Source organism: Alexandromys fortis, unplaced genomic scaffold, assembly GCF_014885135.2.
Source record: "Alexandromys fortis isolate MF-2015 unplaced genomic scaffold, M_Fortis_MF-2015_v1.1 scaffold_158, whole genome shotgun sequence".
Lineage (NCBI taxonomy): Eukaryota > Metazoa > Chordata > Mammalia > Rodentia > Cricetidae > Alexandromys > Alexandromys fortis.
The window spans coordinates 1,123,208-1,134,111 of NW_026068039.1; the positions used below are offsets into that span (position 1 = coordinate 1,123,208).

The 10,904-nt window shown below is 50.0% G+C and overlaps 1 protein-coding gene across 1 annotated transcript in view; it reads left to right on the forward strand.

The window, feature by feature from the left end:
- Add2 (adducin 2) overlaps window positions 1-10,701 on the forward strand; it is a 45,390-nt gene extending 34,689 nt beyond the window's left edge. Inside the window, exon 16 of the mRNA XM_050165471.1 lies at window positions 5,029-10,701. Coding sequence (XP_050021428.1) covers window positions 5,029-5,333 — 305 coding nt within the window. The 3' untranslated portion in view covers window positions 5,334-10,701. The remainder of the gene's footprint in view (window positions 1-5,028) is intronic.
- The last annotated feature ends 203 nt before the right edge of the window (window positions 10,702-10,904 follow it).

Consider the following 10,904-nt stretch of genomic DNA (forward strand, 5'->3'; position numbering starts at 1 on the left):
TTGTTACAGTTCTTTCTGTCTAAAGGGAGTGTTGGTGGCAGCATACTGTGAAGGAGTAAGGGAATAATTTGAACCTAAGAACTAACTGTGATTAAGGCATACTTGGTAACAATGCTGTCGTGGCCCCTCACCACCACCACGTTGCTCCACTGGGTGCCCTGAGACACTCCACCAGAGAGGGCACCGTGCTATCCAGAGAATAGCTGGGCTTCTGGGATCCCTTTCCTAAGTGACAGGTCACATATGTGATTCTGGTAGCACCTCCACCCTGAGCTTCCTGTCCAAGCCAACCCCTGCCTTGCTCGCAGGCCCAGCCTTGTTGGAGAAAACTCATCTGCTTGAGGCCAGAGCCCCAAGTGGATGTCCCTCCCTCCTCTCTACTGGCTGTGTGTTCACTGTGTCTCATCGTGGTGTGTTGTCAACTTGTCCACAATGTCTTCCTTTCTCTTCCCATTTGTGCCTTCATCAAAGGACTTTCCTCCGAGTCTGAATACTTATCTCTGTAGTAAGTATAGAGAGGCCACTTCCTACCTCACCTGGCACTCGCAACAGGGAGGGAGAAGCTTTCACAAGAAATCTGTTTCCCCCGAGGTTTTCTTCTTGGTTCTCACAGTCCCACCTTTGGAAAGTCTCTAGGATGTAAAATTCATGACCAATTCTACCTGTGCTGTGCATGGACTAGGCTTCCTGTAAGGGACTTGGACACACACAGAGGAGGGAGAGAGGGAGGGAGAAAGGGAGGGAGGGAGGGAGGGAGGGAGGGAGGGAGGGAGGGAGGGAGAGGAAGGGAGAGAGGAAGGGAACAAGTTCCATGAGAAGGGAGGGAGCTACAGGAGAGCATAATGGTCAACAGGAATTAATCCTTGGCCCCACTTTAGAGGCCCTACCTGTAAGGAGCCTCTTCTAGAATTCTGAGCAGAGCCTGGAGTCTCTCGGCCTCAGATGCCTTGTAGATTTGTGCAGAGGACCTGACCAGTGTCTGTCTATTAGCACATGTGTGCAGGCTGCAGGAAGGAAATGCAGGGAGAGCCTGAGAAGGGCTCATGGCAGAAGGAGGACAAATCAAGAGATTCGTCAGCTCCTGAGAGGGCTAGAAAACAGGAAGAGCATGGATGGATAGAACAGCCATCCATTTGGTACCACACTCACTGTGACAAGAGTTCTGGTTCTCTCTGGTCCAAATCTACCCACCTCATGGGTCCCACTGCACTTAACTTGTAGAATAACAGAAGCTATAGTTTTCTCTACAACTATAGTTTTACATCCCACAGACGACTAGGAGCCTAGCTACTTTACACAACATGGTGTAGATGTGCGCTGCTGGGTAGTGGGGCTGGGTGGCCTGGACCAGCTCCTGGGAGCGGGCAGGACGGACTCTGGCACAGTAGCTGTGTTCCCACATGTGTCCTGTCCATTAGATGAAGGGTAACTGTTTCCAACCATCTGTCACTGTGCTCCAGGTCCTCTCCTGCTGCGTCTCCTAATGTCAGTCCTCATCTATCTTCCGGAATCTGAATCTGTACTGACTGCAGCCCCCATGGACTGAGCTGCAAAGAAATACCTCCTGTTTCATGTCAGATGTTCACAGATTAATCCATTATTTCGAATAAGCCACTCAAAACACTTCAAAGGGCTGGGGAAACGGCACAATGGATAGAAGTGCTTGCTGCACAGACATGGCAGTCCCTGGAATCCCAGAACTCTAGAGGCAAAGGTAGAGGAGGCCCAGAACAAATTGACTAGCTGCTCTAGCCAATTGATGAGCTCTGGATTCAACTGAGAGACCTTAACTCAATAAATAAAATGGAGATCCATCAAAGAATACAGCTGACATCAGCTGTAGGCCTCCAGGAGGGAGTGGGTGTGTGTTAGGAGAAAATCAGCAATTTTGTAGTATGCTCACATAAATCCATTTTATTAAGGATTGTGCTCTTTGATTTGTGAGAACTTACTAGTCCTTGATGTTGTCAGCCTCCAAAACTTGGGCAGGTTAGTTCTGTAGCATCAGATCACTATGCAATCATGGCCCACAGTGAGCTAGTTCTTCTGTGCATTGGCTAGAGTTGACTGGGCTTAGCTCAACAGCTCTTCAGTCCTGTGTGACATCAGCCAAGACCACAAATACTCAGCTATGAGCATGAGTAGGCCAGGACTTCCAAGACAGTGTGCACACATGTCTGGTGCTTCGGTAGGTACTGGAAGAAGCAGGGCTCAGTGGGGACACTGGGGTGACTGAACTGGGTCTCTGTCTGTGTCTCACTCTCGCTCTTCCTACCCTCCACATTTTCCACTGGTGTCATTTGACTTCATCCACGGTGGCCTTTGTCCCCCAAAGCTGTCAGGCAGAAGTTTCTAGACCCTCTTAGGTCTTTGGCCTGAGCCCACCTCTGCAACACTTCCCTGCATTCTGATTGCTGCAAGAGCTGTGGAGCCAACAGGGGCTGCACGAGTCTGTCAATACCAAGAGGCTCCGCACACTAGGATTTGAGCTATCACACATGCCAACAGGATATCTAGTCCCTGGAGGAACTTTGACTCTTAGCCAAGCTGAGCTAGTGAAAGGAACATATTCTGAACCCAAGTGTCCCATTGTGCAGTCACTGGTCCTTTTCTGTCAAAATGGCCTGATGACTAGATAAAAGCAGGAATTTAGAGAGGTGGGGATGTGCCTCAGTGGTAGAGTACTTACCTGACATGTGTGAGGCATGCACACACACGTACACACACACACACGCACATACACACACACACACACACACACACATACACACACACACACACACACACACACACGCATACTTTGTGCCTACCATCTGCTTCAGGGCCAAACATGGAGACAGACTGCATTTGCACAGCTGAGTCTGGATCATTCTTTCAGACACTGATGCTCTGGAATTTAAATGAGGACAGAAACTGGTGCCGAGCTCTGCTGGCTGTCTCCTGCTCACAGAGCCTCACAAGGCTGTTTTGCTTGCTGCCCTCTGCTTCCTGCTCTGCACTTTGAGTGCCTCGTGGACCAGCATGATTCTCTGGCGCTGTGTCAGCACTGATCAGGAATGATACTCTCCCCAACCCTTATTGAGCCTTTCTTCGGTTTCTGCATGCAATGGTGAAGAACATTCTTTTCATTGTGGACATATAAACCGTGCATGGCAGTCACCAGTCCCGCATGCTCTGGGATATTGGCCAGTCTAGTTGACATTAAGTTCAGAAGCACCTTCCCAAATTCACTTCAGGCCATCCCCTTATCTCCCTTGTTGTTGTTGCCTAAGTGAAAGGCCAAGCCAAAAGTCATGTGTCTGACCCAGGCTGGAAAGATGAGCATGTTCCTGAAGAGGCCAGGCATCCTCTATGGAATCTGCATCTGGCCTCACACAGAGAAATGCTCAGTCATGTTGCTGATGACCCAGAGATGGCTGCACGGAAGTAAGAGAGAGTTTGTGTTCCGACGGCACATGGCAATGTAAATGAGCACCCGACACTGGGGTTAGAGGAAGATCAAACATTCAAACAGATCTATTATATAATGTTGAGTTTAAGGGCACAGAGAGGAGAGAAGGGCCTTCCCCAGAGAGTAGAACCTGGGTGACCAAGTCAAAGGTAGAGAGGGAGGACCATGTCCCAACAGATGTATGGCACTGAGGTGCACTGCCGGGTCCAGCCCTGGGAACACACAAGGAGGTGAGGGGACCAGAGCTCGGGCTACAGGAGTCAGGGCTGTGGATGTTGACAGACTCCAGTCTGGAAAGTGGAACTAATGGACGGCAGCCGCCAGTCTCCTGTACTAAAAGAGAACCCACGCTCAGGCGGGTCTGGAAAGAACTTTGGCATGATGGATTGAGAAGGAATGAAAGGCCTCACTGTAAGAGCTTGCCAGGTTGTTGAGCCAGCCTGTTCTGACTGCCCCAAGCTCACCCCATCCACACAGACTGTAGTCACAAGTCACTCTGCAGAGTGGACTCTACCTCTGCAGCACAGTGTCCTCTTCCCCTATTGTTCCCATTCCCATATAGCAGAGCATGTGCCAGTCCTTCTGATGGTGATGCTCATGCTCAAAGGTACCCAGAATCCCACCACACACACACACACACACACACACACACACCATACACATGCATATACACAGAATCTACACCACACTCAAATGCTCACCTCTCACACACCTCCCAGTTACGCTGAGCAGACACAGCACACTTGTCCACACACCAACAAGCCTCTCACCCATGGATGGAAAACATGTGGAGGCAGAAGCCAGGACCTGATCCTGCACTGTTTGCCTCTCCCATTCTGAGCTGTGAAATGGGGAGGAGGGAGCCAGACAGTCTTTAAGTCACTTTCTCCATTTCAGTGTCTGCGGCATTATAGTTCCCCTCCTTCCTCTTTACACAGAGGTTTCAAAACCTACATAGTTGGGGAGAAGAGACAGCAAGGGACCTTAGTACCTGGGGCTAAGCATGCTGCCTTTGAGTTTGGAGCCTAGTGATCCTGAGCCTTGGCAGCCACTAGAATGAAAGGACCCCTTCGGACTGTTGAGTGTATTATGGAAATGCTGGATCCCTCCTGTTTCTCCTCTCCTTCCCCTGGGAAGACACTGGTTCCCTATGTTCCCTGATGCTATGAAGGTATGAAGACCTGTGATCATCATGTTTTGATTGGTGCAGCTGGGCTGCTTATCACAAGGCTTGCACCGAGATGACTAGGACATGCAGCCCACAGCTTCTCTCCTCCCTTGGGTGTGCTGCCTCATTCTCATTCAATGCCTGAATTAATTAAGTGCTTGTTCAGAAACCAACATGTGTTTCCATATGTAGACAAGAACCCAGAGCATCGCCTGCCCAGGCTGTGTTCCCCAAGGCAGGTGGTGTAAGGTGAGAATGCCACCCCTCCTCTGTTCCAGGACCCTTGCTCCCACCCCATGCCAGCCTGCCCACCCTTGACTCCAGACCTCCCCTAGAAGTGGTTCTGTTGACCCCTTGAACACTCGCCTTCATGAAATCTTACAATCTGGGTCTTCTGATCTTTTCCTAGATGCCAAGAAGACAGAAGACAGCGAAGCCACCACGGAACCTGAGCCAACAAAACAGGAAGGGGTCGTGGTGAACGGGAAGGAGGAGGAGCCAAGTGCAGAAGAGGTCCTCAGCAAAGGACTGGGCCAGATGACCACCAATGCTGACACTGATGGTGACAGCTACAAGGACAAAACCGAGTCAGTTACGAGTGGCCCCTTGTCCCCAGAGGGCTCGCCCTCCAAATCACCCTCCAAAAAGAAAAAGAAATTCCGAACGCCCTCCTTCCTGAAGAAGAGCAAGAAGAAGGAGAAGGTGGAATCTTGATCTGTGGCTCCTGCTGCATCCCTGCCCTTCTTCCCTGCCCTTCTTCCAACTCTGCCCCTGGAGCACAGGGCCAACAAGGGACAGAGAAGGACCTGGGATCACACTCAGAGGGGAGCTTAGAGCCAGCCTTCCCAGAGCAGCCAGGTGTCTTGCCCACAATCACAGTTGGTTGGTGGCAGAGCCTGCCCTAAAGTTGAGCTTCCTGACTCCCATGGTCGTGCTCTGTCCTCCGTTTAACACTGCCTAGTCCTGGGCTGCCTTTGTCAGGACACCGCCTGCCAGCCTGAGCCCAGGGCAGGAAAGCCGAGCACTAGGCATGGTTACAAATGCTCGCAGGCCAAGGCTTCCTCTGAGTAAACTCCATCTCTTCCCAGGACACCTGCCTCTTGTTGATGGAGCTGTCTCCACAGCAAGAAGCCATGCTTCTTCTCTTCCATTTTGGGTCCCTTCCCCCTGCTCAAAGTAACCAGGCAAACTGACCTGCTCCCCCTCCTCCCAACAGAAATTAATCTTCTATCCCCAGGCTGATGGCTTAGCTTGTACTTTTCCAAACACTAATCCTGAGCTTTTGACATGGAACCCATTGAGTGATGGATGGAAGAACCCTAAGATCTGACAGATAGAAGGCAAGCCTAGTCAGCTTAACGAGTGGACAGAGAGCCATCAATCTAAGAGCTAGGATCCTGGCCTGTCTATATTGTGCATCTCATGGGCTGCAAAATTAAACCCAACTGTAACATAAGAAAAAGTCTCATGCATAGGGCAGGAACTCAAGGGCATCTAAATCCTTGTGCTGGCATTGAGTTATGCGAGGAAGGTCAAATGCCGCTTTGGTTTTGTATAATATGCAGGGCTGCACCCGGCAGTCATGTGTCCTTTGGCCTTCCCAAATGCCCAAGAGCCCTTGCCCATAGACCAGAGCATCTTACTCTTGGCATCTTGACCTTGGTTCTTTGGGTCCCAACTCTGAGTCACAGAAGGTGCAGCAGAGGACAGTCAGATTCTCTCACTAACTCTCAGAGACACGCCTGGCATTCCTAACCCCTTCACTCTTGCAACCCAGACTTGGTGATAGGTACAGCTGTTATGTTAAAAGTCAACACTGGTTTTTCATATCCTCCCAAGGAATCCTGTTGGCTGACGAGCACTCTGGCTCTAAGACAATCCATCTTCCTTAAAGCACAGCATCTTGAAGGAGCACTTCTCCTTTTCGTCCCGATTACTGTAAAGGTATTTTTGACATCCCTTGACTCATCATTTTCACTTTGCACACCTGCTGTCTACAGACACCACACAGGCTTTACCCTCTGTCGTCCCGACTCCTCCCTTTTTCTGAAAGAAAACTGAACCCCTTCAGGGATAACTGACTTGCCGAGCAAGACCTGAAGGCTGGGTTTGAACCCAGGTCAGTCTGAGCCGAGTGCTGGCTCTTCCAAGCTGCGGTGAGTGGACAGTGGCTTTGACCCATTAGCCATTTCTGCAACTGGTCTTGGCTGTGTGGCTTTAGCACTTGCGATGATGTTAGATCACCTGTTGTCCACCTAAGTGATGCGGTCAGCTCCTGCTGACCAGGGGTAGTGGTAAGATCTATGCCTTTGAACACAGAGAGCTGAACCCTATGGCTGCAGCAGGAAATCCCACCACCCTTGGCTGTCGTCTCTTGAGCAGATCTGAGAACCTAGTGCCGAACTGTGGTTACTGCCCAGGTCCTGTGTTTGCTCTGCTTTCTGGCTGGGTCAAGTCTAATTATAGACAACCCAGTGCCCCTGCCTGAATGCTCAGAAGCTTCTATCTTCCTATAGGAGCTGCCTTCTTAGAAATAATTTTCACATTCATTCATTTTCTCTGAATAGTCATTAACCATCCACTCATGTGAGACACTTAAAAAAAAATGATGAGAGGCATCGACCCCGCAGAGGTGGCGCTTGTGTGAGCTGGTGCTCAGGATGAAGTCTGTTGTCTCTGCCCGACATGCTCCCTTTTTTATCTTTATGACAGTGAGGTTTGCTAAGGTTAAAATGTCGGAGCTTTGCTGTAGTGTCATATTGGAGTCAAAGTCATGGTTTAGCTCATACTCGCCCATCTGTTTATTCCTTGTATGTTCAGAAAACACGCATCTATGAGCATCTGAGACATGCAGACAAGTTACAGAGCAGGCAGGGTATGCAGAGAGCCAGGACAGCAGTGACTGTCCTGTGATGGGCACGGGGAAGCCTTCGGGAAAATTGATGGCTGTATTAGTTTTAAAATGAGAGGAACTTTTGGGGGGTAAGTCAGCAGAGGTGGACAGATGCGGGAGCATGGGATTCCACATCCTGTCTTTCTGGGCCTCTTGGTACTGTCATAGTGTTACGTGAAAGGTGACAGAAGTGGTCACATCCCAGGTGGGCAAGGCCGGGTCATAGGGAGACTTGTAGACAGTGTGGGAGATCTGAATTTGACCGTGTCCTGGGCATGAGGACTACTAATTAGGGTAGAATCGTTAATAGAAGTGCACTGGAGAGTCCCTTCCGTGGCCGCGTGGAGAGTGTGTGTGAGACTGCTGGCTGACCTCGTGCTGTGTTCTCCTCACTGCTGCAGAGGGTTCCTAGCTCAGAATTCCTTTCACGGAATTCTTGGGGAAAAGCCCTGAAGTCTTTAGCGAGCTAATGATGCTAGGTTCACAGCCCCGGGCCCTATTTTGCTTTGGGATGAGATCATGGGAGTATAAAGACATTTTGTCGATTTCCTTCTTGTACATAAAGGATGTGACGTGCACAGCTCTGAGACTGTAGACACAGCTGTGCAGGCCAGACAGGGCATTTCTCTGGCTCTGTGTCAGAGTTGATTCAAGGTTCGCTGATGAGAAGGGGTGTTTGTAAGCTCAGAGCTGACCGGGCATCAGCTTGTTTCTCACTGAGCCACTGGAATTGCTCCTGAGAGGAGTGTTGGTGCTACCGTGTGACCAGCTGATGAGAAAAACAAAGCTGCTTCTTGACCTGTTTCCACATACAGGTGCATAGGACTAGGACAGAGAGAGGCGACCCTAGCTCCTGTGATGTCACACACTGGGAACGGTTGTGATCTGTGAGGGCTACCCATTTTGTGTGACCATCCCCCAAACTGGAGAGGGAGGGAGACCTGCCCAGAGATACTCTGGCTCCAGCCTGCATCTGGGCTCTTATCAGCTGACCCAAGGTCTGGTCCTTCTTGAGCCATGACAAGGGTCAGCTGCTACTTGGTAATGAGTGTGAAGTCCTTGCTCTGTGGACAGAGGATGTGAGGGACATGGTTGAGGACCACAAGTCTCTCACAAACCCATGGTAAGGCACTGTTCTGAGCCCTCCAGTCATAGACATACCTAAACCTAGCCCCTATGGGATGACAACATGGAAGATGGCGGGCGTCTAGCCTTGTGACAACAGGGCCACAGCTCCTGTTGGTGTGAGCAGAAAATGTAATGGCTCTGAAAGAACCGTTCACCCCTGAGTGTCCAAGTTAGACCTATGTTTGCTTAGGGACAGGACATACCCTGTGGAGGCCACTGTGCCAGGCCTTTTCATAAGTGTTAGTTTTATGTCTTAGTTCTAGGCCAAAGGTTATGAGTTCCTGACAGCTGAAAGGGACTATTGAAACACTCATTCATCCCTTGCTCATTTTACACATGTGGCCCCACAGATACCCTGGCTCTTGGCATAGTTACCATCCACTGTGGCCAGAGAGGGCCTAAGGCTTCTTGCATTTCTTGCCACTAAGACCAATTAAACTCTCTATGACCCGCCCCCCATATAATTCAGAAACTGTGAGACCTGAGTGTAATGCTAGACATCTGCCCTCCACGCCCGTGGACAGGACAGGACACCTCACAGCTTACAGGACATGTAATAGGACATCATGCCTGCGCCACGAGTGGTCTGAAACATGTGAGTTCATAGAGAACAAAAGGCCAGAGGCAACTGAAGTTCTCGAACACGTCCATTTGTTTTCTCTGTGCACATCCTCTTCCTCCAATGTGAAAAGGCAGCCACAGTGACTGTGTCTGTGTGGGACTGCGTCCCAGAGCCCTGTCCAACCAGGATGCGGTGCTCTTCCTGTCAGAAATGAGGCCACATAGAGAGCTCTGTTCCCAAGGCTCTTGACCCCCTCTGCCCTCACTGGGGAAGCCACCTAGTCTGTGGGGATTTCACACAGTGGGATATCCTTCAGCGGACAAAGCACCTTTCCTTGTCTCTGCCCTGGCAGTGCCCTTGAGGGCTGCTTTCCATGGGGACAGTTAGCAAGACTCAGTGCTGGATGTCCCTAGAAAGTATGGAAGTCTTTTCCTACCTCCTTCACATATGGGTGACATTAGGATTTGCCAAATTGACACTTGTGGCAGTTGTCATCAGGATTCTCCCACAAGTTGAGTCATCCCCTTGAAGACTTGGGGCCAGAGATAAAGGAGGTTCACGATGCCGGGAGGGCCCAGGTGCCTGATAAGGCAGAATCTTCCTTGGGCCCCCAGCTCCTTCCTCACCCTCTCTGTCCCAAGCACCTGGTGAGGCTGGACCCTGAGGATACTTCCCTTGTCTCTTGGGCAGAGATGACATCACCAGAACTCAAGAAATGTTGGGAAGGACCTAAACTCTTCTTTCCTGAAAACCAACCTGTGGCCCCTTTAACATGAATCAAAGTGGCAGCTGGACCTAAGTCAGGGGGTCTCACTTGGGAAATGTCTCAGAACCTTATATGATGACAATACATTTGGGGAAGCTCCAGACCCCCATGTCAGTGCCATCTTGTGTCTGTGGGTCTTACTGTGGTTGGTGACTCATAGCACAAGACTGCCCTGTCTGTAAATTCCTTGAATTGCTAAAGGTCCCGAGTCCAAGGGTTAAACAAAGTGGGTGAAACAGGCACCTAGCAGGACCCAGGGGGTGCAGGGTCCCAGGAACCCAGGATGGCCAGGGAGTGCGGTGTCTCGTGAGTGATGTGTGGGTGGTGGTGGTGAAATGTCTGTTGGACAATCGTCACATGAGAATATGACTTATTGTCTTCCCTTGTATATAGGCTGTCTGTGTTTGGCTTTTCCTAGTACTTTGAGGTTTTGAAGAGGGATTCCATGTAACACTGTGCTGTGACATGCCGCCCTCCCCCAAGATCATACATCATCCCCACAAACGGTTCTGCCTTTCTCTATGATAACACATTGAGCCACTGATGTGCAGTTGGATGGTTAGGCTCTTGGGTTTTATTTTGCAATTTTATATATATATAATATACATATATAATATATATTTATGGGTTGGTTTTATATGGTTTTCTGTTTGAATCTATGAGCAACAAAGCTTCCCTTTGATTTTCATGAGAACTTTCCAAAGGCCTTTTTCTGCTTTGGTATCTGACTGTGTTTGGGGTGGACCCTGCCCATGGGTTTCTCTGTGTGTGCTGTTATTTCACCTGCAGACCTTACCCTAGTAAACCAGATGTGCTTGACTTCCCAATGTGTGTGACCCATCTCTGTCGGCTACTTGGTGCTCCTGGGGAGGTGGAAGTCAGAAAGGGGGCCCACATATAGAAATGTGGATCACACAGGGAACTTTAGCCTTTTTC